At 42.0% G+C, this 22,748-nt stretch overlaps 1 protein-coding gene across 3 annotated transcripts in view; it reads right to left on the bottom strand.

Moving 5' to 3' along the window:
* The window catches only part of RNF130 (ring finger protein 130), a 120,670-nt gene that overhangs the window by 63,424 nt on the left and 34,498 nt on the right, over window positions 1–22,748 (bottom strand). For all 3 annotated transcript variants that reach the window (XM_054717107.1, XM_054717108.1, XM_054717106.1), the window contains exon 3: window positions 5,042–5,292. In XM_054717107.1, coding sequence (XP_054573082.1) covers window positions 5,042–5,292 — 251 coding nt within the window. The remainder of the gene's footprint in view (window positions 1–5,041; window positions 5,293–22,748) is intronic.

The raw sequence follows: 22,748 nt of genomic DNA, 5'->3' as shown, positions 1-22,748 counted from the left end.
TACATAAATTGACAGTGCACTGAAAAGGTTATACTGATGACAAATAAGCATATGAAAACACATTCACCATCAGTAGCCATTAGGGAAATGTAAAGTGAAACCACAAAAGAGGTATTCTACACCTACCAGAATGGCTAAAATAAAAATAGTGACAACATCAAATGTCATCAAGAATACAAAGAGGAACTGGATCAGGGAAATGTATCTGGTGGGAATGTAAAAGAGTGATCAATTGGGAAAAGAGTATGGTGAACTCTTATTCAATTAAATAAATGCTTTCCATAATAATCCCCAAATTTCAGGGAAATGAAAACTCATGTCCACACAACACCTGTACATGAATGTTCAAAGTCACTTTATTTATAACTAGTGGCCCAGTGAACGAATTCATGCACACTGAAAGGGAATTAATTAGAAGAAATATTTTAATATTGCTATTCGCCCTTTCTCTATAATAGAAGTGTCAGAGATTAAAGAAAAGTAGTAAAATGTATATGAAAATAATATATAAATTTATTAATAAACAATAACATGATATGACAAATATATGATATAAAAACAAAACATGATATAAAAACAAAAACATGATATAAAAGCAACAAAAATATGATATAAAAACATTGATACAATGACTGATAAATTTTTAAAACTTATCCTAATAACTTCCTGTATACCACATTAAGAGTAAAAACACTTTCAGAGTGCTAGACTAATTTCCCTTGTGATGAAGCATTTACAACTTTAACACGCTCTTCGAACTCGCAAGAAAGCAACATATAACTGACCATGTCCGAAAACGGGTTCAGGTAGGAATATTCCTACTCTGTTTAGAGTTTGTCCTTGTGATTTCTTAATTGTCATCACAAATGCTGGCATCATGGGAAACTGTCTTCGAATTGATTTAAATGGGAGGTCAGTGTCAGATGGGGACAAATTAATTCTTAGAATCAGAACAACCTCTCCTTCTGCAGATCCTGTTAATACTTCAGTTTTGATTATGTTAGGTTGCAATCTTTTGATAATAAATCTAGTACCATTACAAAGACCTTATCTACTATTAAGATTTCTCAGTAGCACAATGATTGCACCTATTTTCAATTTTAATTTATGACATGGCATTCCCGAAGGTGTAATACTATTAAGAAATTAGATGGGAAAATCAATGGAATCATCACTCAAATAGGTGTGAAAATCTCCATCGAGTATATCCAAAATTTCTTCATTTAATTTATGAACGTGCTCATTTTTAGGATAAGAATTGCACATTTAGATATATTTTTAACATTATCTATAGAATACTATTTTCCAAAGGTAGCTTCAATAATAGATCCATTACAAATCATTTCACGGGGGAGTTCAATAATATCCATTCCTAAATGAAAACTGCTATCAAGTTTGCCATCTCCAAGTTTTACCAACCATCCTATCTAATAAAGAGAGAATATGCAAATTGACTGTCACTCTGTCACAAACCGGCAGCACCCATAGCCACAAGATGGCGGCGCCCAGTCCTCTCAGCCCCGCCGGAGTCCCCCAGTCCGGGGGTGGGGCGGGGGGCGGCTGCTGAGAGCAGGCAACATGAGCAGCCTGGCGGAATGCTTGCTTTGTCGCCACAGCGACAAGGCAAGTGTTCCACCCTGGCTGCAGAGGGCCTCTGGGCAGCGGGCATGGAGCAGCCAGGGGGTGGGGAGGGGAGGAACACTTGTGTCGTCGCCCCGGCAACAAGGCAAGCGTTCCGCACCCAGCCGCAGATGGGCCTCTGGCCGGGGAGGACAGTTGGGGGCCATGAGGCTGGAAGGGGAGGGCAGTTGGGGGCCATGAGGCCGGCAGGGGAGGGCAGTTGGGGGCATGAGGCTGGCTGGGGGGGCAGTTGGGGGCAAGCAGGTCGGCAGGTGAGCAGTTAGGAGCCAGTGGTCCTGGATTGCGAGAGGGATGTCTAACTGCCGGTTTAGGCCCGATCCCACAGGGACATCCCCCGGCAGTTGGACATCCCCTGAGGGGTACCAGATTGGAGAGGGTGCAGTAGGCCGGGCTGAGGGACAACCACCCCCGTGCACAAATTTCATGCACCGGGCCACTAGTTCACTATAAGCAGAATGCTCTGATCTGCTGACCAACTGCCGATTCCGCGAGGAATGGGGCTCCCTCCTCCCTTCTGTCAGGGTCAGGGGTGCGGGTGAATGGGATTTGGGGCTATCAGGGTGCCGACAGCAAGGTCTGGGTCAGTGCTCGTCATAGCTACCAGCTGGTGGTCTGGTCATTGGTCGTTCTGGTCATTATGCCGTAATCGTCGCTGGGCTTTTATTATATAGGATAGCCCCAAACTGGAAACAATTTGGTTAACCAAATCCTGCTATATCCAAGCCATGGAATACCACTGAGCAGTAAAAAGGAATAAACTATTGATAACACACAACTTGACAACTTGGAAGGATCTCAAGGGAATTAATTAGGTTAGGTGAAGAAATTCAAACTCTAGAGGTTAAGTATTATGTGATTCCCTTTACATGGCATCCTTGAAATGAAAAAACTATAGTTGTGGGACAGATTAGTGGTAGTCAGGGATTAGATAAGAGGGAGGTAGGTGGCTGAGGCTATAAAAGAAAGCTCAAGGGGTCCTGGTGACAAACTCTTCTGTACCTTGACTGTGGTAGTGGTCACCCGATATTGCACAGACATAAATACACACACACAGACACACATATACAAGTACAAGTCAAACTGGAGAAATCTGAATAAGATCAGTGGATTGTATCAATGTCTCTATCTTGGTTGAGTATTTACTAGTTATGCAAGATTTTACCACTGGAGGGAAATGGGTGAAGGGTATACGAGATCTGTCTCATTTCTTACAAATGCATGTGAATCTACAATTATCCTATATAATAAAAGCCTAATATGCAAATCGACCAAACAGCGGAACGACCGGTCGCTATGACGCGCACTGACAACCAGGGGGCAGACGCTCAACGCAGGAGCTGCCCCCGGTCCGCAGGCCCCAGGCCAGGCACGGCGGGTGCCAGCGGGGGCCCCCCGATCACCCTGCTGGTCGCCCCACAGATCGGCCCTGATCGTCGGCCAGGCCTAGGGACCCTACCCAGGCACCAATTTCATGCGTCGGGTCTCTAGTCTCAAAATGAAAAATTCAGTCCTGGCTGGTGTGGCTCAGTTGGTTGCACCAAAGGGTCGTGGGTTTGATCCCTGGTTGGGGCATGTATAGGAGGCAACCAGTCGATGTTTCTCTTTTTCTCTCTTCCTTCCTGTCTTAAAAAAAAACAAAACTTCAGCAGATGTAAAAGACTGGTATTGTTGACAAAAATGCATGTAACCTGGATTTAATAATGAAAGAATAGTAGGCATCAGAAAAACTCATAAAAAACTGGCCTATCCTATATAATAAAAGCGTAATATGCTAAGTGTCCAACCAATTGGTCGACAGGGGGCAGATGCTCCGACTGGTAGGTTAGCTTGCTTCTGGGGACATGCCCTGGAGCCTTCCCACAGTCCCTCCCTGGCTGGCCGGCTGGCCCTGATTGGCCCCAATCAGTGCCTGCTGGCCAACCTTCCACGATCCTTCCCCAGCCAGCTCAGCCCCCATTAGCCCCAATTGAAACTGGGTGAGATGGCCCCGATTGGCCCCGATCGCCGGCCAGGCCGAGGGACCCCACCTGTGCATGAATTCGTGCACTGGGCCTCTAGTAACTCTTCATAAGTGTCAATGTCATGACACAGAAAAAGAGACATGACTAGTGCATGCAACATACAATCTGATAGACTAATCCAGGGTTTTCTTTGCTATAGACGACATTATTAAGACAATTTTACAAAATCTAGAAAAGATCTATAGATCAGATAATAATATTGTATTAAAAAGTACATAATGAAGTATTTAAAGGCAAAGGGGCACCATATCCCAAACTTACTCTCAAATGGTTAGAAAAAGAATATACACTTAGAAAAGAAAATATGGCAAAATGTTAACAGCTGTAGAATCTGGGTAACGGAATACTTTGGACTAGTCTTGCAATTTTTCTGTAAGTCTGAAATTATAAATAAAAATTATAATAAAAAATATTAAAGGGGTACAAGATACTACACAGAGCCTGGGAGATAAACATGCAATAAAGTAGTTTTCAGATATTTTATACTGATTTTCAGATGAAGAAAGAAGTTGAGAAGCTAAATAAACTGTCAGGAGGAACTTTGGCAAATTGGTGGTAAGGCCAGGATCTAAACTCAGGTCCTCATACCTGTTCCATATCAAAGTCTGTGCTCCTTTCACTGGAATGAGGAAGGATGAAAATTTCACCCCTCCCTCCCACCCGAGGATTTGTATGGACTGTTTAAGGAGAGGATGACGTTATATAAAAACTGGCTTCAAACCACTCTCCAAGCAATTCACTTCTTAGTTTCCTATGAGAAAAGCCTTAAGACTGACAGGGACTTAACACCTCGAACTCAACTCCCAGGGAGGATATTTTGCTGACAGCACATCGAACAAATCAAGTAACAAACTTACTGACTCCCCTGTGTAGGGCTCCACTACAAGCAGCACCCTGTCCCTCCTGTGTCACTGTTCACCCATCTGCAGTCCCCCAAGCACTCAGGCTGCGCGGGTCCATGGGATACCTAGGCTGGCTACCGTGATACAGCTCTTCTATCCGTCCTTCCCCCTCTCACCAGCACCACGGCTAAGCTTAGACAGGATAGATACGTTATTTTTAATAGTTTTATCTTTTTTCTGAATAGGTAATAACCACACAGTTCAAAATTCTCATGGAAAAAATGTGTATCGTGAAAGGTTTCCCTCCTCCACCCTCCATTCCCCGCCCCCTGACAACCAGTGCTACCAGCTTAAATATGCAACTTTCTGTATTTTTTCATGTTACTAGAATTAGCTAGATCACACTATGATATTAAGCTAACCATCTACCTAAAACACTCCAAGTGATCACTATAATTCAGTAATTTCCCCATGTAGGCAGATATCTACAAATTCCATGGCTGGTAAGCATCAATCACTAGAGTACTGGCAGCTCACCTGGTTCCTGTCGCGTGCATTTGTGTATCTGATCTTCTGAATGAAGTAGAATATGAGCCATGCTGAAGAAATAATCATCAAAACAATAAAGGATATTGACACGAAGACTAGCGAGCCTCGGCTGAAGTTCTTCGGTGGCATTCGCGTCCCAACAGCTATTGTCATTTGTACAGAGACGTTTTTCTCCAGATAACTCAAAATATCCTTACCCCTCAGTTCTGTAATCATGACAGCAATAATATCTCCAGTGCCTGTAACATAAAATAAATACATATACATTTAAAAATTATAGGAACATCAAATACATAAAAATGCTTAGAAAAACTATACTACAATTTCTGCTAAAAGCAAGAGTTTTCAGATTCAACTTTTTAAACGAAATGAAGTTACAGTTGGGTATATGTGTGCTGGCACCACGCGAGAACAGAAATTTGTTTTGTCGTACTTAAGACTTAGATTTAAAGCATAAACAAATGCAGTATTAAGAGCCATATTAACTTGTATTACAACTATATTTAAAGAAAGTGTATCAGTCAAATGTGAAAACAGACAATACGAAACATGTAATAAAATCATGGCAGGTTTTCTTTGTTAAATGTTTTCCATCTTAAAATGCTCTTTAGGAAGTCCAAATCCTTAAGACAAGGAGAAAAATGCTGTTATTTATAATACAAAAAGTGGTACTTTTTACACTAATCATTCTTAGAAACATTTATGTGACACCTGTTGTGTATTGAACTAGTACAAGAAATAGAAAGAATACAGGAGGTGCAGTTGTATAATAGCACTGAGCGTTAGGACACAAATCTGATAACAATTAACAACAGCAAAATGCCAAATGGCGGTATCTTTTATTAAGAACAGTTAAGCCTGGCTGGCATGGGTCAGTGGTTGAGCATCGACCTATGAACCAGGAGGTCTCAGTTTGATACCTGGTCAAGGCACATGCCTGGGTTGCAGGCTCAATCCCCAGTAGGGGGTGTGCAGGAGACCGCCAATTGATGATTCTCTCTCATCAGTGATGTTTCTATCTCTTTCTCCCTCTTCCTTCCTCTCTAAAACCAATAAAATATATTAAAAAAAAAAAAAGTTCCTAAGTCCAGACCGACTGGAGGAAGGCTGCTTTCTAGTTTACCCCAGAACCCTGCTGGAAATCAAACTCTTCCTGAGATAAATCCAACCTTCAACACTCTGGACGAGTTTGGCATCACACTGCTTCCAGCTCCTAACAGCTGTCAGAGGTTCTGCCACAGTCATGGACTATTGAGTCCTACATAATCCTATATAATAAAAGCCTAATATGCTAAGTATCTGGTCGTCCATTCAACCAATCCAAGCGTAATATGCTAATGATATGCTAAGGCCGCTCAACCACTTGCTATGATGTGCACTCACCACCAGGGGGCAGATGCTCCGACAGGTAGGTTAGCTTGCTGCTGGGGTCTGGCTGATTGGGACTGAGTGAGATGGGCCAGACACTCCCTGAAGCCCTCCCACGGTCCCTCCCCCACCCCAATCGTGCACGGGTGGGGTCCCTCGGCCTGCCCTGCGCCCTCTCACAATCTGGGACCCCTCAGGGGATATTGGAGAGCTGGTTTCGGCCTGATCCCGCAGGGCAGGCCGAGGGACTCCACTGGTGCACGAATTTGTGCATCTGGCCTCTAGTTTAATTATAAAGATGTTTTTAAGTTGCACTTCTAGTCACCTAGTTCTTTCACTTACATAATTTACTGTAGTATAGTAAAGGCAGGTGACTCTCCGATGCATAGCATAAAATTACAGTCCATTCCTCCTCCTTTTTCTTACTTTCTTTTAAGGAAAAAGGGAAGCTTTTTTTTTTTTTTTTTACCACCAATCTAGCTGTCATTAATTGTCCTGTCATAAGCTGAAGCTGTCTGGGCAACATGCAACTTTTACACTTTGCTTTCTTCAAAGAGCCCCAAAGACTCTGGCTAGTAGAGGAAGGAGAATAAACATTTTATTTTGGGGAAGAGAAAGTTATAACCACTTATTCAAATCTGAATAAGGTTTGTGCATATAAATGTAGACCACCAAGACAAAATACGCCCCCCCCAAAACTTGCCCTTTCAATGAATAATACTACTAAGTATTTACTTTATATGTTTAATTTATCAGATTTATCTAAAAGGACTATCCTTGTATCATGTGCAGTGAAAGATCACATGCAACTGAAAATAAATTCAAAGTAGCTAATTGAAAGTAGTTTATGAAAAATTTAATCCAATGGAACATATACCTTTGTATTATCTTATTCAAAATTGTGCCATCCACTTTATCAGAACAGCAATTTATCAGAATACTGATTAACCCCCCCCCCCAAAAAAAAATGAAAACTGCAAATTTAAAGCAAGCAACAAAGTTAACATCTTAATTATCTGTCTGAAATAAAAGTTCTGATCAGTAAGCTAGAGGAAAACATAATATTATGCTAAACCATTTAAATTTCAATTTAGAAACCTTAGGTTTGTGCGTTTAAAATGTTGTTCAACAGGCAATGGTCTGTGGTGTAAGATACGAGGTATGGCTATAAAGTAACTGAGACGGATCCCACACACGACACATGACAATCAGTCTCATTGCTTTATAATCACACCAGGTACAAACAGGGTTTTAGAATCAGTTCTGAGGCTCCCTCTTGAAGACAAGCTGGAAAAGGAGCAGGGAAAGCTGCACAGGTAGCCAGCCAGGGGAAGCAATCCATCATCTCATTTACTCAAACAACACTAAGTGACACCACCTAATTTCAATTGGAAAGCTGTGCGGGAGAAGAAGTGTTTAATTATTTCAACCATCCATTCAACAATGTTTATTGAGCACATACTATAATCAAGGCTCCTTAACGTTCACCTTTCAGAGAGAGTGGAAAATTACCTACTGTGAAAAAAAAAAAAAAATATATATATTTTATATAAATATATATATATTAAATATATATATTTAAATATATATATTTATATTTATATATATATTTATCTCTACCCCTGGTTCCTGGCACAGGGCTCCTAAGACCCTTGAAATTTCCTAAGTGATAAGCATTAGGAACATCCTGTGTCTTGGCCTTTGACATTGGTTCCTGACACAGAACTCCTTAATCCCTTGGAATTTCCTGGGTGACAGGAGAGACTTTTGTTGTAATGAGGCCTCTCCTGAGGGCTCCTGGATAGCTTGAGAATGGGGACTGGTCACCAGTAAAACCAAGTCACAATGAGACGCTCGGAACTTCCACCCCATCCCCCATCCTCGGGGGAGGGGAGAGGGCCTGGAGACTGACTTAATGATCCATCAGGCTAGGTGAGGAAGACGCCACACAAATCTTGGGTTGGAGAGCTTCGGGGCTGGAGAACACGTGCAGGTGTTGGGAAGGTGGGGTGTCAGAGAGCCCTTTCCCATACCTTGTCCTCTGTAAGTGTTCATCTGGTTATCTATCTGTATCCTTTACAGGATGGGGAACCTTTGTTCTGCCAAGGGCCACTTGGATCTTTATAACATCATTCGCAGGCCATACAAAACTGTCAACTTGGAAATTAGCCGGCTGTATTTGGTCAAACATTTAATTAACTCACCCCCAAGGCCTTGGCATGGCCAGGCCAAATGAGGGCCTTACACGGCCTATGGGCCCGACGTTCCCCACCTCTGCTTTAGTATATCCTTTATAAGAAACCAATAAATGTAAGTAAGTGTTTTCCCTAGAAAGGGGTTGTGGAAACCTCGATTTATAGCCAGTTGGTCAGAAGTATAGGTGACAATCTAGGACTTGTGAAGGTTTCTGAAGGTGTGTGTGTATGTGAGGGACAGGGTCTTGTGGGACTGAGCCCCTAACCTGTAGGAGCTGATGCTAACTCCAGGTAGTGTCAGAATTCAACTGAATTATGGGACACCAGCTGGTGTTGCTGAGATTGCTTGGTATAGAGAAAACCCCATATACATTTGGTGACCAGAGTGTCAGAAGTGAAGTGCTCGTGTGAGCAGTAAAGGAGATATACGCAGGAGTGTTTTCTCCTTCGCACTTGCTCTTGATTATATAAAAACTCTACCCTCAAAGGGCAAACGAGACTCTTAAAGCAACTAGAGAGAGAAGCCAGACTCAGGTAGTCTCTCATCATGCTGGTCCAGAGGAGGAGACCAGGTAGACTGATAGGAAAGGAGACTAAAACCTGCAGGTGAAGCAAAATGAAAATAATATAGTAGATCATCAGAATACTAGTGAAGGCACTAGGTTAGTCATTGTAGGTTGTAAATCCCTTGAGAATCTGATAATACGGGATCCCTCCTAGAAGAAAAGTATCCCCCCCAACTCATGGACCTCCTCCTCATTCCTCACTCCTAAAGCCAATCTGGCTGCAAGACCTCGATTTAAGAATGTCTCAGACACCTGACTTTAAAGATTTGCAAAGACATAGCAGGATGCAAAATAAATACCCAGAAATCAGTTGTATTTTTATACACCAATAATGAACTATCAGAAAGGGAAACAAACAAACAAAAAAAACCCAATCTCATTCACAATTGCTTCAAGAAGAATAAAATACCTAGGAATAAATTTAACCAAGGATGTAAAAGACCTGTACTTGGAAAATTACAAGACAGTGAAGAAAGAAACTGAGGGAGATACAAATAAATTGAAGCATATACTGTGTTCATGGATAGGAAGAATTAGCATCATTAAAATGTCCATAAGACCCAAAGCAATCTACAGATTCGATGGAATTCCTATGAAGACACCAATGGCATATTTCACAAAACTAGAACAAATGTTTCAAAAATTTATATGGAACCACAAAAGACTCCAAATAACCACAGCAATCTTGAGGAAGAAGAACACAATTGGAGGAATCATGCTATCTGATATCAAACTATACTACAAGGCCACAGTAATCAAAACAGCATGGTACTGGCATAAAAACAGATCAATGGAACAGAACAGAGAGCCCAGAAATAAACTCATGCTTTTATAGTAAATTTATATTTGACAAGGAGGCAAAAACATACAATAAATTAAAGACAGTCTATTCAATAAATGATGTTGGGAAAATAGAACAGATAACGTGCAAAAAAAATGAAACCAGACCACCTTCTTACACCATACACATACAAACTGGACTAAAAAACCATAAAAATCCTAGAAGAAAACATAAGCAGCAAAATCTTGAACATTTCTCAGAGCAATACTTTTCCTGATATATCTCCTCAGTTAAGGGAAACAAAAGAAAAAATAAACAAATGGGACTACATCAAACTAAAGAGTTTTTGTACAGCAAAGGAAATCATCAACAAAATGAAAAGACAGAGGGGAGAGGAACCAAGATGGCGGCATAGTTAAACAACTAATCTGCTGCCTCACACAACAATTTCAAAAATACAACTAAAAGACAAAAACGTCTACCACCCAGAACCACGGGAAAGCTGGCTGAGTGGAAGATTTACAACTAAGAAGAGAAAGAAGCACAAACGCTGAAAAGCTGAGGTACGGAGGCACGCGAATCGGGCCGGCGGCGGGCAGCTGGGTGCGCGGCTTTTCTTCAACCCGCAGGGAGACAAGCTCCCGATCACTCTGAAATCCAGTTTCTGGGGACACTCGGGGGACCCAGGCACCTACGGGGAGAAGCTGGACTCTCGGCCATCGGGTCGGAAAGTGAGAGTGACTTTTTTGCAGTGGTGCGCCCAGCAATCATTGTTTACTGCGCTGGAGCGCGGGGCGCAGGGACTTGGAAATGTGGAAAGGCAGAGACGGCTGACGGTAGCCATCGCCGTTGGCCACGCCCCAGCCTAGTGACGCCCTGAGACCCCACCCAGCCCAGAGGCCCCGCCCCGCACATTCTACAAACCCGCCCCGGCTCCACACAGCGGCTTTTGCATATAAATGGCCTGTTCTGTGCCAGCTTAACCAAAATAACTGCAGCTCCAGTCAGACTGCTCCAAAACCGCCCAAGCAAAGGAGGAGAAAACTAGCCCTTGCTGTAGCTCCTGCTGGGGGACACACAGTACACAAGGGTAAACCAAGAGTGTCCACCTCAAGTAACTGGGAGGCTGACCCGTTGAACCAATACGACACCTAGTACACAAAACTACCCTACCAACTTAGGGAAGCAGAGAATATGAGAAGGCAAGGAAACAGATCACAAACCAAAGAAATGGAGAACAAGCGACTGGACATAAGAGTTCAAAACCATGGTTATAAGGTTTTTCAAGAATTTCATGGAAAAGGCCGATAAATTCAATGAGGACCAACTAGAAATTAAACATACACTGACTGAGATAAAAAATATTATACAGAGACCCAAAAGCAGACTAGAGGATTGCAAGAATCAACTCAAAGATTTGGAATACAAAGAGGCCAAGGACACTCTTCCAGAGAAGCATGAAGAGAAGAGAATTCAGAAAGTTGAAGATAGTGTAAGAAGCCTCTGGGACAACTTCAAGCGAACCAACATCAGAATTATGGGGGTACCAGAAGAAGAGAGAGAGCAAGGTGCTGAAAACCTATTTGAAGAAATAATGAACGAAAACTTCCCCCACCTGATGAAAGAAATAGACTTACAAGTCCAGGAAGCACACAGAACCCCAAACAAAAGGAATCCAAAGAGGACCACACCAAGACACATCATAATTAAAATGCCAAGAGCAAAAGACAAAGAGAGAATCTTACAAGCAGCAAGAGAAAAACAGTTAGTTACCTACAAGGGAGCTCCCATACGATTATCAGCTAATTTCTCAACAGAAACCATGCAGGCCAGACGGGAGTGGCAAGAAATATTCAAAGTGATGAATAGCAGGAACCTACAACCAAGACTACTCTACCCAGCAAAGTTATCATTCAGAATTGAAGGGCAGATAAAGAGCTTCACAGATAAGAAAAAGCTAAAGGAGTTCATCACCACCAAACCAGCATTATATGAAATGCTGAAAGGTATTCTTTAAAAAGAGGAAAAAGAAGAAGAAAGATAAAAATTATGAACAACAAATACATATCTATCAACAAGTGAATCTAAAAGTCAAGTGAATTAAAAATCTGAGGAACAGAATAAACTGGTGAACTTAATAGAATCAGGCATAGAATGGGAGTGGATTGATAATTCTCAGGGGGAAAGGGGTGTCTGTGTGGGGAGTATGGGAAGAGACTGGACAAAAATCATACACCTATGGATAAGGACAGTGGGGGGGGGAGGTAAGGGAAGGGGGGGGTAGGAACTGGGTGGTGGGGAGATATGTGGGGAAAAAGGAGAAACAATTGTAATCTGAACAATAAAGATTCATTAAAAAAAAAAAAAAGAAAAAATGAAAAGACATCCATTGAATGGGAGAGCATATTCACCAATGATACATCTGATAAGGGGTTAATACCCCAAATTTGTAAAGAACTTACAAAATTCAACATCAGAAAAAGAGAGTCCAATTAAAAAATGGGCAAAGGAGCTGAATTGACACTTCTCCAAAGAGGACATATTTTAAAAAGATGCTTAACATCACTAATCATTAAAGAAATGCAAATTAAAACCACAATGAGATATTACCTCACACAGGTCAGAATGGCTACCATTAACAAATCAACAAATGACAAGGGCTGGCGAGGATGTGGAGAAAAGGGAATCCTAGGGTACTTACTGATGGTGGGAATGCAGACTGGTGTAGTCACTGTGGAAAGCAATATGAAGTTACCTCAAGTAATTAAAAATGGAACTTCCTTATCACCCAGTGATTCCTCTTCTGGGAATTTATCCAAAAAAACTCAAAACCCTAATTTGAAAGAATATATGCACACTATGTTCACTGCAGCGTTATCTACAATAGCCAAGATTTGGAAGCAGCCCAAGTATTCATTATTAGATGAGTAGATAAAAAAAAGCTGTGGTATATTTATACAACGGAATACTACTCTGCCATCAAAAGGAAGAAAATGTTACCCTTTGCGACAGCATGAATGGACTTGGAGAACAAACATTATGCTAAGTGAAATAAGCCAGCCAGAGAAAGACAAGTACCATATGATTTCACTCATACGTGGAATTTAACGAACAAACTGTACCAAGCAAAACACAGACAAACTCACAGACAGAGAGCAGGCATACAGTTCTGGTGGTTGGGGTGTGTGTTGGGAGAGGGGTTAGGTATTGAGCAAAAAAGAAAAAAAAGAACTCATGGACATGGACAACAGTGTGGTGATTGTGGGGGTGGTGGAGGTGGAAGAGGACATAGAGGAGATAAACGGTGATGGAAAAAATAAGATAAAAGATTTGCAAAAGACTTGGCCCAGCTCCCGAGGGGATATTAATGCCAGAGAAAAATGGAAGCTTCAAGATAAAACTAGGATTAGATCAAGTAGTGAGTGATAAGAGTTAAGGACTAATCCTATATAATAAAAGGCTAATATGCAAATTGATGGAATGGTGAAATGATCAGTCACTATGACACATACTGACCACCAGGGGGCAGATGCTCAACATAGGAGCTGCCCCCTGGTGGTCAGTGCGCTCCCATAGGGGGAGCCCCGCTCAGCCAGAAGCCGCGCTCAGAGCTGGCGAGTGCAGAGGCGGTGTGGGGGGCCTCTCCCACCTTCGCTGCAGGCGGGCAGTAAGAAGCGAGGGGTCCTGGACTGTGAGAGGGATGTCCGACTGCCGGCTTAGGACATCCGGGGAGTGGGTGTAAGCCGGTAGTCGGACATCCCCCGAGGGGTCCTGGACTGCAAGAGGGCACATGCCGGGCTGAGAAAACACTGCCCCCCCACCCACTGCATGAAATTTCATGCACCGGGCCTCTAGTTAGACTATAATGGTTAAACCAAGGTGAGAGGACAAATATCTGGAACATCCATCACCACTCTCACATCCCAAGCCCTTGGCAAAATATTGCTAATAAATCATGGATGTGGCCTCGGAATCCATGCATTTCAATATGCCTGGCAGCCAAGAATACTTTACCAGAGATGACAATTAAGTAAAAGCCTATTTGTGATCCCTGCTTTCACCTGTTTTTTTTCCCCCCAAAATATTCTCCATTATTATTCTTTAATGTGAATCTATGCTCCCACTGCTTGAGTTTGGCTACTTTCACACACAATTCCCTTTTACGTGGTAATTTTTAAGCCCACAAAAAAATTTAATACTACATGAACACACATGCACTTTTTATTCAGATTTGTCAACTGGCAACATTTTACCTTTTCTATATGTATTTATTTTATTGAACCAATTGAGAGCAAGCAAACCTCATGACATTCCCTCCTTAAATACTTCAGCTTATCTCCTAAGAACAGGACACAATTCATTTATCATACTCAAGAAAATGAACTCTGATATACAGTGCTCTGTAATATACAGACCACACTCAAATATCTCTGCCTAGCTCTAATAATGACTTTCAGAATTATTTAGTTTAGCACCTAGGATGCAATCAGGTTTGTGGGCATGTGCTTAATTATCTTGTTAGTGTCTTTTTATCTGAAGCAGAGGTGGCCTGGGCGGTGTGGCTCAGTGGTTGACTGTCGATTCTTGAACCAGGAGGTCACAGTTCAATTCCTCGGTCAGGGCACATGGTGGGGTTGTGAGCTTGATTCCTGGTGGGGGGCGTGCAGGAGGCAGCCAATCAATGGTTCTCTATCATCACTGACTTTTCTATCTCTCTCCCTCTCCCTTGCTCTCTCTAAAATCAATGAAGTCATATTAAAAAATATGTTTAAAGCAGGTCCTCAGTTACTTTTGGTTGCTCACAACACTGACCTTTTTGAAGAGTCCAGGCCATGTTTAGAAAATGTCCCTACTTTGGATCTGATTGTTTCTTCATGATTAGATCTCAGAAGTAAACATTTCTGGTAGGAATGCTACACAGGGGACATTCTGGCCTTCGAGCGTGCACACAGAATTTTGCCTTTACTGGTGATGGCAAGTTTTACCAGTTGGCTAGTCTGCTACCTGCCAGATCTCTCCACTGTAAACAAATGCTTTTCTCTTTTTAATTAATAAGCAAACCATGGGGTGATACTTTCAGAATATCCAGTTCTCCAATAAGCTCTCATGCAATGCACTCAGCACCCACTGATGCCCACCTGAATCAGCTACACTGTATGAAAATAGTGGTTTTCTAATGCTAAAGTTTCTTCTACACTGTGTAAAAGTGTTCTATAATCAGAGGCACGAACATATTTTTGTATCTATCTTACTTTCTGTTTTAAAATTATGTAACTGCTGGATGGGCAATTTTTCTGTAAAAATGAGTCCCCCTACCCCCTTACCAGCAAGTCTGTTTTTTTAAAGGGAAAAAAGATAAGTGGGAAAATATGGTAATGCTGCTATAACCCAGATTACAAAATCAATTTTCAGTGGCCAACAAAAGGAAGCTCAGATTTAACCTCCTTTGGGCACTGGAGTCAGAATGTCTAGATTCAAATTCCAGCATGACATTTAACATCTCTGAACTTCAGTTTCTTCTTCCAAAAAAAAGTGATATTACCTGCAGAATTCATGGTAGATGCTCAGTAACTGTACAGCTTACGGAGGAAACCAAAAAGCCCCCACCACAGCATTCTGGAACTGCCATTCCCTCTCTGTAGTCCCTCCCCACACCTTGGGAAGCACGCAGGCACCTGCGGACAACACAATCCTCCTGGCTTCCACGAGGATTCGTGCCTCAGCTGGGGAGTCCTCCCCGCTGGGAAATGTCAGAAATCTACCCGCTCCGCACTGTCTCTCACTCCTGGGGAGGAATCTCAGAGCAAGCCCAGTCCAGCGGGACAGCGGATTCTTTCACCCCAAAAGGCAGACTCAGAAAGCACACGAGCTGGGTGAGGCACCAGACCACAGGGGGGGAGAGGGGCTTTTCCTGTACGCTGTCTTCCTTTCTGCTTTTTTACTATAAGCTTACCTGTTTAAGGGGGGAAAATCCCTGTGCAAAATCTCACTTAGCAGAGGTTCTATGCTTTCACAGATAAACTGGTTTGTTCAGTTCAAATCAACTGCTAAAGTTTTAAGAAATTTTAAAGCTCTTAGATAATTCTAGAAAATTTCCCATAAAAGAAGATATTTCTGGAGGGATGCTGCATCCTCACATTAAAATGTGGGTTGTTGATAGCTCCAAGGATACTTCTGTAACTTCCGGTAGGTTACTGTCAATGGCATGAGAATTATTCCTACAGAACCCACTGACCTATTTATATGTAAAGCAGAACACTATATGCTTTAAGTGAAAGAGATGAGAACTGCTTTAAAATTCTAGAATGGCTGCTGCTGAGGGAACCGTTAAGTGTAACGCAGGGATTTTCCGAAACACCCTCTCAGTGAGGTTCACAGATGAGGGCGCCCTGTTGCTCGTGTCTCAATGAGTCTGCTCACTCGCGGTCGGAGGCCTCCTCTCCACTCCCACTGACTTAACTGAGGTCCTTCCCCAATCTTTATCTAAGCCCTTACAGAATTCAAGAGGGAAAACATGCTCCATTCTTTTATGAAATGAGTATAGCAGTAATTCTGATAGATGTAGATGACAGGTTATATCAATTATAGACTTCCTGCTAAGATTTATCGGTGGTTTGTCTAACACACATTTGTCATTTCTCTCCTCTGTTCGAAGCCTCTGATGCACCCCGCCTGCCAGCTAAACAAAGTTCAACTCCTCACCCTGACACTCAAGGCACTTGGGAGCGAAATGAGCCCGAGGTAACTGACGGTCAGGGGACAGCAGACACTCCTTACTGACCAAGTGACTAAAATAGTGGCCCACGTGCCGTCTGAAGTGGAGGAATGGCGTCTGGAGGGGGATAATGGAGAAAGGGTTCAAGGAACTGGAAGCTTCAACAAAACCAAGTGAGGGAAGAGGGAGAAAAGGGCACAAGCGTCAGTCAGAAGCTACAATTCCAGGAGACAGTGAGGGCCAGGGAAGAAGCTCTGGGACCAGGCTTCTGGGGAGGTGGGATGGTCGAAGGACCAGGGAAGGGATTTAGGTGGGATTGTCACTTTCCACGTGCATCCTGAAGCTGGCCAGGGGATGGCAGGGCTGTATGTGAGAAAGCCAGGAGTCCAGGCCTCTGATGGCTGTGAAGGGACAGGCCAGGAAGTGCATGATTGCGATAGAGGAACCCGGTGTGGAAACGGGAATGAAGGTGAAGCGCTATCTCTGTGAAAGCAGCCGTACGGAATACACACACACCGGCACCGCGGTACCGAGTCAGCGCCCACAAAGACTCCAAACAGACGGACTTGTGACTGCGCGAAAGCTCGAACCCGAGGCTGACATGTGGGCGCTGAGGGAGTTCTCCAGTCTCACCAGGAGAGCAAAGGCTCCGCCCAGCACTCAACGTCAGTTCCTTCTCTTCGCCTGCTGTCTCCTGAGGGCAGGCACGCATCGCACTAGGAGTCTGTTTGTTTTCCCACGTCACACACAGGGAAAGCTGGCAGGAGCAAGGACCTGCACAGAGGAAGCCACCTTCTTCCTTCACGAGGGTGGGGGTTGGGTTAATTAGGAAGACAAATCACCCGGAAGCAGAGTCACAGAATCTTGTAGTTAAAAGAGTTTTTGGGGTCATTGTCAACACAATACAAGACCCCCTATAAATTACTGAATCTTTTTGGGCAGCTGGTTCTATGCACAGGTGGTTTTGAGTATTAGAAAGAGCTACCTGAGTCTTCAAAATGGTGGCGGAGTAAGTAAAAGCTACACTGATACTCCTCCAGGAAAAAACTGAAAATACAAATAAATACGGAAAAGCCACCCTGAAGACTCGCTGGAGAGAACCCTGATAAACAAGGACAGAAAGTGGAGACTGCGTAGAGACTGGCAGGAAGTGCCGAGACGCGAAAGGCTGGCCGGGCTCCCACAGACAGCATGTGAAGGTCTGGAGGGATATCTGAGCTGTGGGGGGTTCCCACTGAGAACTCTGGGGTTTAAACCCCAATCTGGCTCCCCAGCCCAGAGAACCAGAACTGAGAAAGAAGCCCAGAGAACATCTGGCTGTGGAAAGCAGCACCCACCTAAAGGGCCAACACACAAAATTTTGTGTGCAGCCATTCACATTGGGCTCCGGCAGAGGGAGGGCGGAGTGGACTGGAGCTGTGTGAGGAGAATCCAGGCTTGCGGGCTGTGGGGTTGGAGCCAGGAGGGCAGCCACCTCGGTTTCCTGTGCTGAGTCATTCCCTCACACTGTGAAGGACATCTTTCTCTATGGACCTTTGCTATCCAGGCAGTTTTTGCCTGGGGGGAAGGCAGTTGCCCCACCCTGTTGGAAGACCTCTCACCCACACTGTGGTTGATACACTGAGGCTAATCAAGCCTGAATACAATCAGACTGCAGGCAGAGGCAGGTCTCTGGAAGCTTTGTCTTTGCCTGATCTCCTTCTGGGCCCAGAGCTAGGAAAAGCAGACCCTGGTGCACATCATGGTCCTTTCCAAAGGCACCCAGCCCCAGCAGAGGGAGCCACAAGCTGTGGATTGCTGATAGCCCCAAACAGGATACTCAGGGCCAGTCAGAAACAGCATCTGACACAATCCTGCACTACTGATTGGGAGTCATAGCAGATCTACCTAATACATAGACACAAACCCAAACAGGCAGCCCTAATGGGGAGACAAAAAAACAATCCCCACTTGAAAGAACAAGAGAATTCTCCAGAAGAAGAGTTAAACAAAATAGAGATAAGAAATTTATCAGGTATAGAGTTCAGAATAATGATAGCAAAGATGCTCAACAGCATGAGAAAAGATAGCAACTATGAAAAAAGGCGAGTCATAAATAAAGAATGACACAGCACTAATAAAGAACACATTGGAAGGAATACACAGCAGATTAGGGGAAGCCAAGGGTCAGATCAGAATCAGATACATTGCATACAAGATATCCACCTCAGAACAAAGGACTCACATAGGATGAGAATGAAGGGATGGAAAAAAAAATTTCCATGCAAATGGAAAAAAAAAAAAAAAAAAAAAAAAGCTGAGGCAGCAATACTCATATCTGATGAAATAAACTTCACAATGAAGGTCATCACAAGAAACAACAAAGGTCACTACATAATACTAAAGGGATCGGCCCAACAGATATAACCCTGGTAAACCTATGTACATCCAATATAAGAGCACCTAAATATGTAAAAACCTCTAGAGGACTGTAAGGGAGAGATCGACAGCAATAGTCATAGCAGGGGACTTTAACACCCTCTGACTTCACTGGATAGGTCTTCCAGACAAAAAATTAAGGGAACAGTGACTGTAGAGGACACACTGGATCAGATGGATTTAATTGACATTTATAGAACATTTCACCTCAAAGCTGCAGAATATACATTCTTCTCAAGTGCACATGGGTCATTCTCAAAGAGAGACCACGTGTTAGGACACAAAACAAATCTCTACAAGTTTAAGAAGACTGAAATCATATCAAGCATCTTCTCAGATCACAGTGGAATGAAATTAACTGCAGTAAAAACACTCAAAAACACTCAAATGCATGGAGGCAAAATAGCATGTAATTAAAAAAATGAATGGGTTACCAACAAGATCAAGAAAGAAATAAAAAACTTCCTGGACCTGATCAGTTTGGCTCAGTGGACAGAACATCGGCCTGCGGACTGAAGGGTCCCAGGTTCGATTCTGGTCAAGGGCATGTACCTTGGTTGCGGGCACATCCCCAGTGGGGAGTGTGCAGGAGGCAGCTGAATCGATGTTTTTCTCTCATCGATGTTTCTAACTCTCTATCCCTCTCCCTTCCTCTCTGTAAAAAAATCAATAAAATATATTAAAAAAAAAAACTTCCTGGAAACAAATGAAAATGAACACACAACAACTCCAAATCTCTGTAATACAGCAAAAGCAGTCCTGAGAGGGAAGTTCATAGCACTACAGGCCTAACTCAAAAAAACAAAACAAAACAAAAAACCAAGAAAAATTAATAATAAGCCATTTAACCCTATACAAAACAAGTCTCTCCAAGTTCAAGAAGACTGAAATCACATCAAGCATCTTCTCAGATCACAGTGGGATGAAATTAGAAATCAACTATAGTAAAAACACCCCAAAACATTCAAACACATGGAGGCTAAAAAGCATGTTATTAAACAATGAATGGGTTACCAACAAGAAAAAGTAATAAATAAAAAACTTCCTGGAAAGAAATGAAAATGAACACACAACAACCCAAAATTTCTGGGAGACAGCAAAAGCAGTCCTGAGATGAAAAGATCGTAGCGTTATAGGCATAGCTCCAAAAACAAGAAATATCAGCAATAAACTATTTAACCCTACAACTTAAATAATTAGAAAGAAAACAACAAGAAAAGCCATTAGTAAGTAGAAGAAAGAAAATAATAAAGATTAGAGCATAAATAAAAGACATAAGAGACTAAAAAAAAAAAAAAAAGATACAAAAAAATCAATGAAACCAAGAGCTGGTTTTTTGAAAAGGTAAACAAGATTGATGAAACGTTAGCCAGACTATCAAGAAACAAAGAGAGAGGACCCAAATAAATAAAATCAGAATAGAAAGCAGAGATGTAACAACTGACACCACAGAAATACAAAGGATTGTAAGAAAATACCATGACAACTATATGCCAACAAGCTGGACAATGTGGATGAAATGGACAAATTCCTAGAAAAATACAATCTCCCAAAACTGAATCAGGAAGAATCAGAAAACCTGAATAGGCCAATAACAAATGATGAAATAGAAGCAGTAATCAAAAACCTCCCAGCAAACAAAAGTCCTGGTCCAGACAGCTTCACAGAGGAGTTTTAACAAACATTCAAAGAAGAACTAACAACTATCCTCCTCAAACTATTCTAAAAAAATCTAAGAGGAAAAAATACTTCTAACCTCTTTTTATGAGGCCAGCATTATCCTAATTCCAAAACGAGATGAAGACACTACAAAGAAAGAAAATTACATCCCTGATGAACATAGATGCTAAAATCCTCAACAAAATATTAGCAAATCAGATCCAGCAATATATTAAAAAGATCATACACCATGACCAAGAGGGATTTATACCAGGGTTGCAAGGCTGGATTATATTCGCAAATCAATAAATGTGATGCATCACAAAAACAAACTGAAAGACAAAAGTCACATAATCATATCAATAGACACAGAAAAAGCATTCAACAAAATGCAACACCCATTTTTGATAAAAACTCTCAGCAAAGTGGGAATAGAGGAAACATTACCTCAATATAATAAAGGCCATATCTGACAAACCTACAGCCAACATCATACTAAATGGACAAAAACTAAAACCATTTCCCCTAAGAATAGGAACAAGACAGGGATGTCTGCTTTCACCACTCTTATTCAACATAGTACCAGAAGTCCTAGCCACAGCAATCAGAGAAGAAGAAATAAAAGGCATCTATACTGAAAAGGAGGAAGTAAAGCTGCCATTATGTGCAGATGACATGATATTGTACATAGAAAATCCTAAAGGACTCCACCAAAAAAACTACTAGATTTAACCCTTTGCACTCGCTTGCTTTTTTCTCGATTCCTTTATTCTAATGCTAACCGTGTCAAGTCACACTCGACATCCGAGTGCAAAAGGTTAATAAATGAATTTGGCAATGTAGCAGGATACAAAGTTAATACTCAGAAATTGATGGCATTTTTATACACCAATAATGAATTCTCAGAAAGAGAAACTAAACAAACAATCCCATTTACCACTGCAACAAAAAAAAATTAAGACACTTAGGAATAAACTTAATCAAGGAGGTAAAAGACTTGTACTCAGAAAACTACAGGACATTGAAAAAAGAGATAGAGGAAGATATAAACAAGTGGAGAATATACCATGTTCATGGATTGGTAGAATTAACATCATTAAAATGTCCATATTACCCAGAACAATCTACAGATTCAATGCAATCCCTATTATAATATCAACATCATATTTCACAGATCTAGAATAAATACTCCAAAAATTTATATGGAACCGAAAAAAGGCCCTGAATATCTGCAGCAATCTTGAGAAGAAAGAACAAAGTTGGAGGGATCACAATACCAGATATCAAGTTACACTACAATGCCACTGCAATCAAAACAGCCTGATACTGGCACAAGAACAGGCATATACAGGCAGTCCTCGGGTTACGTCGTAGGACTCGAGGTACGTACATCGTTTCGTGGTTATGTCACCATCTCCCATTTATTTATTTTAAAAAAAAAGTTTCGTCATTTCGATGTATATACATATGTGCTTTATGGTTTTTATTATTTACTGTATTTATCACAAGTAAAGGTCAGGAATTGTTATCTTTCTTTTAAATTTTTTTACTGTTTCACTTCATTACTGCTGTGTATGTGCTCCAGGTGAGTGACGTAGGTGCTTATGTAGGTGGGTTCCGACTTGCGGCAAAAATCCCGTCACGTCGCACTGTAGGAACGGATCTCCGACATAACCCGAGGACCTACTGTAGATCAATGGAACAGAACAGAGACCTCAGAAATCAACCCAAGTCATTATGCTCAATTAATATTTGACAAAGGAGGCAAGAGCATACAATGGAGTCAAGACAATCTCTTCAATAAATGGTGTTGGGAAAATTGGACAGATATATGCAAAAAAATCAAACTAGACCACCAACTTACACCATACACCAGAATAAACTCAACATGGATAAAAGACTTAAATGTAAGTTGTGAGACCATAAAAAATCCTAGAAGAAATATAGGCAGAAAAATCTCAGACATCTCTTATAGCAATATGTTTACAGATAC

The sequence above is a fragment of the Eptesicus fuscus genome, chromosome 6 (assembly GCF_027574615.1).
Source record: "Eptesicus fuscus isolate TK198812 chromosome 6, DD_ASM_mEF_20220401, whole genome shotgun sequence".
Classification (NCBI taxonomy): Eukaryota; Metazoa; Chordata; class Mammalia; order Chiroptera; family Vespertilionidae; genus Eptesicus; species Eptesicus fuscus.
Note: the sequence above shows the minus strand (reverse complement) of the source record. Positions and strands in the feature narration are given on the sequence as shown.